Source organism: Amphiprion ocellaris, chromosome 13 (assembly GCF_022539595.1).
Source record: "Amphiprion ocellaris isolate individual 3 ecotype Okinawa chromosome 13, ASM2253959v1, whole genome shotgun sequence".
Lineage (NCBI taxonomy): Eukaryota > Metazoa > Chordata > Actinopteri > Pomacentridae > Amphiprion > Amphiprion ocellaris.
Genome location: NC_072778.1, coordinates 24,792,664 through 24,806,319, shown reverse-complemented (window position 1 = coordinate 24,806,319; position 13,656 = coordinate 24,792,664). Strand labels below are relative to the sequence as shown.

Below are 13,656 nucleotides of genomic sequence, written 5' to 3'. Positions count from 1 at the left end.
ATACTGATCACTGCAAATAATTACTGTTAATCACTGCTAATCAATACTGATCATTGCTAATCAATACTGATCACTGCCAATCAATACTGATCACTGTTTATCAATACTGATCACTGCTGATCTCTACTAATCAATACTGATCACTGCAAATAATTACTGTCAATCACTGCTAATCAAAACTGATCACTGCTGATCAATAATGTGAGGATGCTGATGAGACACAACCAATAGAAGAATGATCAACTGATCAACTGATCATAGACGAGAACAGAATGTGTTATTGATTATCAAACACCAGAACAGAATGTGTTATTGATTATCAAACACCAGAACAGAATGTATGTTATTGATTATCAAACAGGAGGACAGAATGTATGTTATTGATTATAAAACACCAGAACAGAATGTATGTTATTGATTATCAAACACCAGAACAGAATGTATGTTATTGATTATCAAACACCAGAACAGAATGTATGTTATTGATTATCAAACACCAGAACAGAATGTATGTTATTGATTATCAAACAGGAGGACAGCGTGAAGACACTCAGAGATTCTCAGAATGTTGAACAGATTCTCAGACTTCAGCTAATAAACACAACTTTCTAAATTCACCTTCTTTCGTACTTCAACCCTTAACCCTTTGACGCACAACATGGGTCAAAAGTGACCCAAGTCCAATGGAAAATGGGAATCTCCTGACCCACGCTGCACATCAAAGGGTTAAATGCATTAAAAGGTTTGTTATTTCTAGAAAAAAATCTAAAATCCATGTTTTTAGGAATCAAATTTTGTAAAACACAACCAGGAATCCAAATGAAAAACATGGTGCCTGTGGAGCTGCTGAGGTTTTAGGATCGGAGTAGGAGAAAAGAAAAATGCACAAATGAATAAATCCCAAAAAATGAATAAAACTTTATGAAAGTCCTGAACATAGATCAAATGTCTCAAAATTTTTTTGATATTAATATAATGTTAAACGTGCCAATAAAGGAAAGAAATTAACCAAAAACTTGAAATAAAATGTTGAAAATATGTGAATAAAATCAAAGAAAATGAATTACATGTCTGAAAAATCTCCCAAAAATGTAATTAAAAGTAAAAAAAGAAAAAAATCAAAAATATTAGCAAAATGTTCAAAAGATTTCAATAAAATGTCCTAGTTTATGAGTAAAGACAACGATCACATAGAAATACAGAGGAAGTCTGGCAGATTTATCGTGAATAATGTGCATTAGTCTGAACAACTGTCTGAATGGATGAATACAGAGTGTTTGTCATTTCTGACACACATCTCCACCTTCACCATTCTGGATTTATGACGCAATATTCCTGGTTTCTACTGTAGCTTTACTGTAGAGCATGAACAGGTCGAGTGAAGCCGAGAGTAAAACAGATTTCTGTCTCCAGCTCCTCTCATGTCAACATTTGCTGCTTTTCTTGGGTCTAACGGATTGTGAGACGGGAGTGAATCCAGAGTGTGAGCTTTTTACTGACCGTCTGTCGTCGTCTGTAGGTGAAGTTCTTCCACAGCAGCAGCCCCAGCTGTGTGAAGACGGACATGTCTGCTGCCGCCGATCTGCTGAGTGATTGTCAGCCGCCGATGGCTCTGCGTTAAACACGGACACACAGCCAGTCAAAGGCCACATCAGATACTGAAGCTGCTGATCGCACTCACAGTTATCAGCTCAAACACAGTCAGCAACTGTGGTAATAATACCGGTTAACCCTCTGAACCCCAGAGGGCTGAAAAGCAAAAAAAAAAATAAAAAATCCTCAAATCCTCTTTGAATGCATCATCTGTAATGTGTGGTTCTATCAGAAAAACGAAGTAAGATGAGCTTAAAGTCAGTAGATTAAAATTATTTGATTCTAGAGTATTCAACAACAAAAAGAAGAAGTTTGTTCTAACCAGATTCTGTCAAAACTAATTCACTCCTCAGAAAAAACTGATTCCCTATGACTTCTTAAGTCACACGGTAAATTTTCAGGCTGAACTGCAGGCAGTGTTTCCACAGAGCAGACAAAACACAACAAGAGAGACTGAGAGGAAAATCAAACATAGTGGATGAATAAAATAAAAGCAGCATGAATCTAAAACAGTGAGCAGAGGATGTAGTTGTTGGAGATCCATCCAGCATGGTGAAACATCTTTCTACTGTTGATGAGCAGAGCAGAGAGGAAAGTCTGGAGAGGAAACATGGAGACAGAAAAACATCGACAGGATGAGGCGACAAAACCACCACAAGGAGACACAAAATGCCAAAGACAAGACACAAAATGAAGAAAAGAGACACAAAATGCCAAAAACGAGGCACAAGATGACAAAAAGACACAAAATGACAAAAACGAGACACAAGATGACAAAAACAAGACACAAGGTGACAAAAACAAGCCACAAAATGCCAAAAAGGAGACACAAAATGCCAAAGACAAGACACAAAATGACAAAAAGAGACACAAAATGACAAAAACAAGACACAAGATGACAAAAACGAGACACAAGGTGACAAAAACAAGACACAAAAGGACAAAACATAATACATACAAATACAAACAGGTTAATAGCTACACTATGTAAAGCCTGTTTTTTTCCAGTGTTGGTTACACCTCTGGACACTTTTACAATTTTTGTTTTAAAAAAAAAAAAAAAAAAATCATAAAAATTAAACTATTGCATCAGATTCTGTAAAAAACAACAAATAGTCTCTGTCACTCTTGAACTACATGAAGTATAAAGAGAAGTTTCACCATGATGGATGTATCTCCAACACCTTCCTCCTCTGTTCACTGTTTCTGAGTCGTGCTGCTTTGGTTTATTCATCCACTATGTTTGATTTTCCTCTCAGTCTCTCTTGTTGTCTCCTCTCTGCTCTGTGGAAACACTGCCTGCAGTTCAACCTGAAAATCTGAACATTTAACTGTTGCTGAGCCACTAATGGCTTCTGATTTTAATTATTTCTTTTTTTTAAAAAAATAGTATCTGGTAAGATATAAGGATTTTATTAAAGATAAGCTTTCCAGCCTGCAGGTTTTAGGTTCAGAGTGTTAAAGCTGGACTTGGTTGAGGTCTGACTGAGCTGATTTCAAAGCTGGGAGTTTTGTCAACACAACATTGGAGTCTGATCAATACCGTCCTGATTGATCAGTGACAGAGGGAGGAGGGTTGATTGAATTAAACTGATCAGACTGTAGATCAACATGACTTCATCAATACAATGTGAACACAAAGACTTCACAGTTTTACACATTAAAACTCCACAAAAACTGACAGTGTGACTACTAAAGCCTGTCAGGATCTGATGGACTCATCGCTGGAGAACAAAGTCTGGATGTGGTTTTCTTTCTGGGACAGTAAATTTAAGACTTTCCGGGTTGGACTGTTGGTCTGACAAGAAACTGCAACATAATGCTTCACTGTCCTGGATTTCAGGACATTTCCTCTCTAGCTTCCTGTTCATCGAACACATCAAACCCTCCAAACTTCCTCCCACAACAGATTCCTGCATCAGATCCTCTCTGATGTGACGATGAGCTCACATTCTGGAGTCACTTCTGTTTCATCACAGTTTCATATCACTGAAGTTTCTCCAAACTCTCGCTTTGACAGGATTCAGACACTTCTCTCTGGAAGTTCATTTTTCTCACACTAATGGTAATTTGGTGATTTATTTTTGGTTTGGGGACATCCCAGCTGAGTGCAGCGGGCAGACTGAGTCCTGAGGTTAAAGAGGAACATCTAGTCTGAAGCTCATTCAGGACACTTTGGTTGCTGCCGTTTCTGCTGCAGTTTGAAATGCAAAATGTGAATTTTTACCGGACAGAAAAAACCTGTTAACTGCTCAGCCTTCACAGACTTTAAGTACATGTTTTCATTTAATAATCAAAGAATGTTTGACAGATTTTTCCTGTGGGGTTAAAAGTAAACAAAGACAGAACTTTTTAACATTCAAAGGATGTTTGGAGGATGTTCTTAGGCGCAGATAAACAGATGTTCCTCTAAAGTAAGACTTTCTGCCTTCAATGTTCTGAGGATGTTTTTGGGACATTGTTGAGGAAACACAGTATAGGATCTATAAAATGCTCCCACAATGTAGGAACGTTCTCAATGCAACATTTAGTTTAATTAACCTAGGGTCTAACTGTCTATCACTAAACATTCTGAGAACATCTTTAAACAGCTCTCTCCTAGTTTAAGAACATTCTGAGAACAAAAGAAAAATATTTCCCATTGAAAACGTTCCTGAAACTTTGCAGAACTTTCTCTGAATACATTTAGAACGACAAAACCTGCTAAAAAATGTTTGTTGCTTAACTGCATCTTACAGAAGTGAATTTATTATTTTTTATACATCCGAGGAGAATATCAAGAAATTTCAGATTGTCCTTAAACGCATCATCAGGACTCCTTCAGGAAAAGGAATCTTAAAGCCATACATCAAAACCACCTTATTCTATGTGTGATTCAAAAATTCTCTAAAAAAATAAAGGGTTCACTCTGATCAGATTCCGTAAAATCCAAAACCTTCATCCCTCCTCAACACAACTGATGCTCCGACGGAGCCGTGAAAAATAATTTATACTGGATCAATAAAATCAAAGCAGCATGGCTCAGAAACAGTGAACAGAGGAGCAAGGTGTTGGAGATCCATCCAACACGATGAAACATCTTTCTACAGATGATGAACAGAGTAGAGAGGAAAAGTCTGGAGGGGCTGGAAACATGGAGATAGTTAAATATCCAGTACATAAAGAGGAAATGAGCACAAAAATGTCACAAAAATATATAAAACGACCAAATGGAGAGACAAAACAAGAAAAAACATGACAAAATGACCACAAACCGACCAAACTGTCTGTCAGAGTTTGTCAAGGCTGTAAAAATATAAATAGTTAAATATTTGTAGTATGTAGAGCCTTGGTTTTTTCTACCTGTGGACACTTGGAAAAATTTTTGACATGATTATTCAGGATTTTTACATTATTGTAAAATAAATAATCAAAGAAAAGCTCTTTTTCTATTTTTTTATTCTGCTCAGAAGACATTTCTGAGTTCTGTCTCCTTCATGGTTCTACTGTTTCCAGAGAGCTGCAGGTAAAAATGATCCCACAGAGAGGAACAATGTTGGTCGTTCATCAGTCAGACTAAGCTCAGCGCTTCAACAAGAAGGTTCACAGAGCAGAAAGAAGAAGCAGGAATCAGCCTCAAGTCTTCCAGTTTTCTGGATTCTACTGGACTCTACTGGATTCTAGTGGACTGTAGTAGACTCTACTGGACTCTAGTGGACTCAACTGAGCTCTACTGGACTCTAGTGGACTGTAGTAGACTCTACTGGACTCTAGTGGAATCTAGTGGGCTGTAGTGGACTCTAGTGGACTCTACTGGGCTCTACTGGGCCCCAATACACTCAAATAGACTCAATTGGATTTAATTGGATTCTACTGGACTCTAGTAGACTCTACTGGACTCTTCCGGGCGTTAGTAGACTCTACCAGGCCCCAATAGACTCAAATGGACTCTACTAGATTCAACTGGACTCCACTGGACTCACATAGACTCAAATTAACTCCAGTGGACTCCAATGTTCTCCAGCTGACTCCAGTGGACTCCTTTGGACTCTACTGGACTCTAGTGGACTGTATTGGACTCTAGTGGGCTATAGTGGACTCTACTGGACTCTAGTGGAATCTAGTGGGCTGTAGTGGACTCTAGTGGACTCTAGTGGACTCTACTGGGCTCTACTGGGCCCCAATAGACTCAAATGGTCTCTACTAGATTCAACTGGACTACACTGGACTCACATAGACTCAAATTGACTCCAGTGGACTCCAATGTTCTCCAGCTGACTCCAGTGGACTCCTTTGGACTCTACTGGACTGTCCTGGTACATGTCACCCTTCAAACAACGTTCTCCTGTTCTTCCTGAGTTCTGATGAAGGTTCTGTCCGAAACTCTCGTATTCTCCAATATCAAACCAACTGAGAACAACAGAGAACCTTGTAAAAGCTGCTTCTTACTTCCTCACAGTCCACAGATTCTTCTTTCTCCTTCAGACCTCACACACGAGTCTGTCTCTTCAGATGGTGAGTTTAGCACAGAATAAAGACAGAACACTGAGAGAACACTGAGAGAATGCTGAGAGAACACTGAGAACATAGAACACAAAAACAAACACAAAGAGAACAATGAGGGAGCAGAAAAACGGAGAGAAAACATCCAGACAACGCTGGGAACACGGAGAACACTGAGAGAATCCTGTGAGAACACTTAGAAGTCACTGGGAAAACACTTAAAGAACACTAAAAGAACACTTAGAGAACACTAAGAGAACCCTGAACACAGTGAATACTGACCGGTGTCAGTCGCTTCTCGGTCCCGGGCTCTCCGGTGTCAGTCTGTCCTCCTCCTCCTTCTTCATCCAGCACCTTCTGCTCCTCTCCGCTGAAGCTCCAGATTAAAAGTCGCCGATCAGTCAGTTACCGATAATCAATCAGAGTGGATCCGCTCAGTAGTTTCAAAATAAAAGCCTGACGGAGACACCGCGCTGACGAGGTTAACGCTGTTGGTTCTTCACAGCGGTTCTGCTGGTTTCTTTCACTGATGTTCTCTTCTTAGCATTGACATTTATTTATTCATTTATTTTAAAAGTACTGTGTTTTAATTTTTTTTCGAAGAAATTAAAATATTACTAAAACTGCAACAATTCATCCAGTTGCTGTCAACAAATAAATTAATCATCAAATGTGTTGATAACAAATAAGTCAGTCTAAATTCTGTGGTTGTTCCAATTTTACTGTTTTTAGGTTCATTTTGTGTGTCTTTGTGGTAGTTTTAGTGCCCTTTATTCACCTCTGCAGTAATCTGATTACTCTCCGTTGCTCAGAATCATGTGATATTTCAGTGATATTTTCTCTGTTGGTGGATCCTGGAGCTCATCAGTGAATATTTGTAATTCAGCCTGCAGTTTTAAAATGATGCAGTTTAATAAATGATGTGAATGAAATGTGCTTTCAGTGTGTTTTCTTAGAGAGGAACACAAACTGCTGACCCAGCGTTTTTCTTCCCGAGTGGGGTTACTGCAGGTCAGCAGCTGGTCAGACCTTCACAATAAAAGCCCAGCTAATGTGCCCGCTGTTTGAAGTGACAGAGAAATAATGAATACAATCAGTAACCTAAATTCATACTGATTTTATTTAATTGTCGGCACCTGAAAACACATCAGTCCATGAAGAAGTAGCAGGAATATACTATATATTATTATAGTATTATTATAGTTATATATATTATAGTTATTGGAAGTTCTATATATAGAACTTCCAGTAGTTATATATATTATTATAGTTATTGGAAGTTCAGATGTGCAGCTCCAGAGTCCAGCTCCAGAGTCTATCTATCTATCTATCTATCTATCTATCTATCTATCTATCTATCTATCTATCTATCTATCTATCTATCTATCTATCTATCTATCTATCTATCTATCTATCTATCTATCTATCTATCTATCTATCTATCTATCTATCTATCTATCTGTCTGTCTGCAGTGATGTGAAAAATATTTGCAAATTCTTCTATTTTTGCATATTTGTCACACTTAAATGTTTCACAGCATCAAATTTATTTTACTGAAATACAAAGACAACCCAAGAATAAATAATGCAGGTTTTAAAGGATGATTTTATTTTTTGAAGGAGAAATGCTGTTCAGCCCATCTCGTCCTATGTGAAAAAAAAAACTCCCCTTAGCTACCAATCTACCAAATTCACAAATTCACTTGGCATTTCTGGGTTCAGTTTCACCAGCTACACTCACAAATGATTGCTGCCAGCCTTGTTGAACCTGACCATCCATCATCTATACACAGTCTAATCCTCATTAGAGCTGTGGGGGGCTGGAGTCTAGCCAAGCTGACATGTACAGGGAGAACATGCAAACTCCATGCAGAAAGATCTCAGGCCCATGCTGGGAAGCAAACCAGGGATCTTCTAGCTGCAAGGCAACAGTGCTAACCACTGAGCTACTGTGCAGGCTTGTTGAACCTAAAGATCACTTAATAGAACCTGTCTGACATTGTGAAGTAGCTAAAGGGTCTAAAAAATCAGCACATGATGCCACGTTCTAAAGAGATTCAAGAGCAGATGAGAAACAAAGTCATTGACATTTATCAGTCTGGAGGGTTACAAAGCCGTTGCTAAGGCTCTGGTACTCCAGAGAACCACAGTGAGAGACATTATCCACAAATGGAGGAAATATGGAACAGGGCAGTTAAAGGGCAGTTAATGCTCAAAAACCATCTAATGTGGGCAAATTTAAACTGTTCTGCAGAGTGGGCCAAAATTCCTCCATGACAATGTATCTGCTTCACTGATTAGAGTGGTCTCGTTATGTGATGTGTCTATACACACATAATGTCACTGCTGCAAATATCATGCTCTGAAATAGAAAAAAATCTTTTTCGCAAACAATCTTGATATGACTGAAAAATTTTCAGACTTGAACAGATTTAAATTTGCGAGCTACAGCATCCATAGCTGATGAATGAAAATGTACAGTCTGACGGATTAGATGTGACTTGGGTGCCATCCTCTGGTGGCCAAAGAAATTACAGCAAAATAATGCAATTAGAAAGTGCATCAGCGTGTGGAGTCTCTACTGTTTACAAGCAGTTTGGCAAAAAATATTCTTCTTAATATACTGATACTATCGGTATAATTACAACAGATCAAAAAATTGTCTCTGTTTTCTTTCTACAGGTAACAATAAGGTCTCTATTTCTGTTCCATCACATATTACTTTTAACACTTACTTGATATCTAATATGCCAGATATCTGTCATGCTTTCAATTCATATTTTTCTACTGACAGAAATCAGTTTGATGTGAGGTACTCAAGTTTTTCTCTCAATAGTTAGTATTCACCCCATTTGCCCTCTATAAGCTGTTTTTCAGTCTCCCAGTTCACACCCCAGGCCTTTGGGTCAAAATATAATTGCGGGACTTTTTGTAACATAGTTGACATTTTTGCTGTTTTCAGGCCAAAAATCAGCATGACCTGACGGGGCACTGTTGCTTGCACTGGCTCGGCTCCATCCTTTGCATGCCTGATGGGAGAATCTTAAAAGGTCTGCTGTATGGTGAACTAACTGAAGGAACCCGACCAACTGGCCGACCCAACCTACGCTTCAAGGCTGTCTACAAGCACGACACGAGGCGATGGACGTTGATGTGGACTTGGTCTAGAAGAGCGAAGTTGCTCACTTTAAAGCAGCTGAGGAAAGACAAGCTTGGCACAAAATGAGCCAGACCACCAGCTCGAACACAAATGCTCTTCGTTGCGCTCGCTGTAACTGTGTGCCTTTCAAGGGTGGAGCTCTACAGCCCCCAAAAGTGTTGTTTCATACAAAGCTGAACCTCCCAACCTGTGTACGCCAAACCATCATCTTTCGAGACTAAAGGTCCTAATCATCATGGTGAGTTTGTTTCTCGTTGTGGTTGTTTGCTTCTCTTTGTGGTCGTTTCGTGTGTTGTGGTGATTTTTGTCTCTTTATAGTCATTTGTGTGCCTTTCCTGTTGTTTTTTGTCATTTTTAGCTGTATGTATGCATGTGTTTGTGGTGGTTTTTGTCTCTTTGAGATGATTTTTGTGTCTTTTTAGTAATTTGTATACCTTTGTTGGTGTTTTTGTTTCTCTTTGTGGTCATGTCAAACATGTCAACTAAGAAAAGATAACGAGCACAGATTAAAATGTTCTATTTTATTATTTTTTCTTAAAAAAACAAACATACATAAGAAATGATAAATATAAAAAGAAAACCAACCCAGAACCAAAGAAACAGTTCTTCATTGTTACAAACAACTTCTTACTGCAGAGAAAACCTAAACACTAGTGTCACACCTGACAGTTAAACTCATGTGTTGGCCTAAAATCTGAACTTGTTCTTTTTGCTACGCAGCCATCCCTCGTCGAGACACATTTAAGAGTCCCGTCTGAAGGAGACAGAGTTTTTAGTCCTGTGAACCTAACGGCAGATTATTCACACCGTACGAAGACGACGCAGCTGGAAAACGTGGACATGCAACTTGTTCTGGATCAGCTAATCTACAAGGTGGGCCCTTCATCTGCTGTGATTGGGGCCGAGGGAGCCGCAAAACAGTCCTCAGATTGCCTTGTTTAAAACCTACTACTAGAGTTAGAAAGGCAGCTAGTAAATGCAGAATTAGGGACGCTCCAATGGAAACATATCACATCAGAAAAAGTGAAGCAGAGAAGCAAAAGTGTTGTGTAGAATGGTCTGCTGCACATCGCTGTCATTCTGCTATGGCGAAAAAGCTCGTGCATTTCTTTCACCTTGTATGGGGCTAACTAGTTTTCATCACTCAGAGAGAAAATTTTAATCCATGGAACGTCTTTCTTACTTTTTCCTACACAGTGAGCAAACTCCATCTGGCACCAAACATAACAGTCACTCAAAATCACGTCAACCAATGGGGACACATCCCTGAACAAACGTAGAGCAAGGATGAACAATTAATGGATTTTCTAGTCTCACAAAGCCAGACCATTCTACAGGCTGAAACAGTGCTGTGCAGAATGGTCTGGCTATACTTCATCATCATTTCACAGAAAAAAAAAAAATCAGATTTTTTTGCATTTTGCATTCCTTTAAACCAAAAGTAATAATCTTGGGCGGGGCTAAGAACAGGACAGATCAATGATGTCCGCTCTGAACACCGATGAGGGGATTTGTTTTGATGGAACATTTGCAGTGGGGAGGTGAGAAGTGTCATTTAAATGGATAATTCACTGAAAAACACTAGCAGGGCTGTTTTACTGCACGATCCAAACCCTCAGCAAAACTCTCCATCGTCACTGTGTTTGAAAACAGCAACAATAGATAGCACAAGGAGAAAGATGTGTAAACGGCTTCTACCCACAATCTGCTGTCTGACAAAAGTCATAGGTAAGACCAATGCATGCTTTCTGTCACATGTCATAAATCTCAGTACTTTCTCAAGTCCATGAGATAGATCCCTCTGTGGATGTCCATGTACAAGGGAGTTTAGCTAGCAGCGGGCACCATGACAAAGGTTTCTGTGGTGGATAATGACCTTCAGAGCTCATGTTCTAGCGACAGGCCAAAGTTTACCAGGACTATTCTACAGTGGAGTGACTAATGTATCTGAGATGCTACTACAGTGAATGTTAATGGTTAAAATGATCTTATCAGCATATAGATACATACAGTATTTTGTTTATAATAATGGTTGAATGAATATTGATAAATAACATGGGCAACTCTCGGTTAGGAAAATTGCATATAATATGCATCCCTATTTGTAAGGAAGGACAATCAGAACAATTCTTGTTTTCAGTGTAAATTTTGTGTTCATGAAGGTTCACATGCAGCCATTTATCCTTGACAGTAATTGAACTAGTTGCTGCAGAACTGTGGAGTAGCTGTGATTTGTACATGCTTTCTGTCGACACAGCCCAAACACACTGAAGTTCTAAATTCTCCAGAAATCCTGTGCTTTGTCCATCCACAGTGTACGACACTCCTCAGAAATAACCACATCAACACGGTGCTGCAATCCAATCTGAAACCAGGGTTTTTCTGAGTTCAATATAACAGGCACTGCAACTGTATCGCAGGTTAATTTTTATGCCTCCATGCCGCCAGCAGCACAGATTTCAGCAAACGTTGATACTGCAACGCTTCCGGTTTACTGGGATCTATGCCATGAACAACTGTCTGGCTCTGTCAGCATCAATCCTCAGATGCATCAATATAACAGTTAAAACCATTTTATGACTCCCTAACCCCTTTGTTTGTCATAAACTTCTGAATAATTTAATGTCTACTGCAGAAAATCACTGTTTGGTTTGTCATCATATTCTAAACCCTTATTGACTACATGATATTAAACTAATGTCTCATTTTAAAAGCAGTATTTTATAATACCGAAGCACTGGAGTAAACTTGAAACAGTAAAGAACCCTAACCTTTTCTTTATGCTTTTAAAAATAACAACATACAGAAAATGATCTGCTAAATGACTGAAACTAGTGGTTCGTTGTGCTGTTTAAAGACATAAATGACTGTTCCAAGTCAACCGCTGGCAGACTCCCAAAACAGATACAAACATCAGCAAAACATCTGGATGTGTTCAGACTTTCCTGCTGTGATGTCACCTCCTCCACACACCTTCACCAGGTAAATGAGATCATGTGATCACACTGGATCAATTAACGAGCACTCTGATTGGAACATCCCTAACTCCAGCTCACCTGTGGACCCCACACATTCAGCATGCAGTGCTTCTCCTCTGGGGGCTGATTGGTTGGATTTGGGTGAATAAAGCAGATTATTGGTCAGCAGGCGGCAGAAGAGCTAAACTGTTTCATTCCAACAGTCTGAATTAGTTTGTTTCTTTCAGTTCTAAACTAGCCTCACATAATCGACTCAAGTAGAATGGTCTGCTGCACCAGTCATTCTGCTACAGAAAGGAAAAAAACACTCTGATGTGTTTGTATTTAATTCAACCAATCACAGTTGTTTTGGGCGGGGCAAAGAACAGGACATTGCCATGATGTTTACTCAAATTAGAAATCCAGATGAAAGTTTTTTTTGTTTCAGAAAAGTTCTGAGAAAGTTCTGCCACTAATTTCCAAATTTTGATTTTTTTGGAGAAAAATTTTATTTTAGTTCTCAGAATGTTTTTATTAAAAGTAGAGTAACTGAAGACGTTTGGTGTAAAAATGTTTGGTGACATTGACACTGAGAATGACCTTTTCTTTGTTATCATGTAACACTGTGGGAACATTTAATAGATTCTAGAATGCAGTCCCACAATAGTGTCCCCAAAACGTCCTCAACATTGCAGGGAAATTGTTCCACCTTTGTTAATATATCACATAACAGAAACTACATCCTACATCTACAAAGCACTTTTCGATGTTCCTCCTTTTTAATCATGGAACATAATCTCTGTTCCTGACTGTTCCTGAATGTTAACATGGGCGTTGATCCTGCAGTAAAACAGGCCTGCTAGGATTCTTTTGGTGAATTATGCATTTTAACAACCGTTCTTGCCTCCCTGCTGCAAATGTTCCATCAAAACATCCCCCCGTCACTATTAAGAAGGAACACCATTGTGTCATGTCTTGTTCTTAGCTTCGCCCGAGAAAATTCTGATTGCATTAAAGAAATACAAAGAGCACTTATTCCTATGGGAGAATGATGATGAGGTGCTGCAGACCATTCTGCACAGCACTGTCCAGCTTTGTTGTGTAGAATGGTCTAATCCCCTGAGCCTTGAAATTCACTATTTGTTCAGTCTAGGTAGGTTTCTTCAGGGGTGCATTCCCATTGGCTGGTGATGTTTTAAAGGATAGAAGGAAGGTTCTTACTGTGAGAAAAAAAAATAAGAAAGAAGGCTCACAGCTTCCAAATGTTTCTCTAAGGATCCTTCTATATGGAAATATGTGAGCACAGAGAACAGAAGAGAAGCCTGCAAATAGCAGTATGCAAATACTGAGCTGTCACTAAAAAACTTATTAGCCAATGAGAATGCACACTTGAAAAGAGCCGCCCATATGAGAGCCAGACAGTAAAGTGAAGTTAAAGGTTTGATCAGAGAAAAAGAAGCAGGA

The 13,656-nt window shown here is 39.0% G+C and overlaps 1 protein-coding gene across 2 annotated transcripts in view; it reads right to left on the bottom strand.

Moving 5' to 3' along the window:
• Positions 1 to 6,456, bottom strand: part of abca1b (ATP-binding cassette, sub-family A (ABC1), member 1B) — a 62,938-nt gene extending 56,482 nt beyond the window's left edge. For both annotated transcript variants that reach the window (XM_055016788.1, XM_055016789.1), the window contains exons 1-2: positions 6,358 to 6,456; positions 1,501 to 1,612 (exon numbers count right to left, since the gene is read on the bottom strand). In XM_055016788.1, coding sequence (XP_054872763.1) covers positions 1,501 to 1,566 — 66 coding nt within the window. In that variant the 5' untranslated portion in view covers positions 1,567 to 1,612; positions 6,358 to 6,456. The remainder of the gene's footprint in view (positions 1 to 1,500; positions 1,613 to 6,357) is intronic.
• Between the last annotated feature and the right edge of the window lie 7,200 nt (positions 6,457 to 13,656).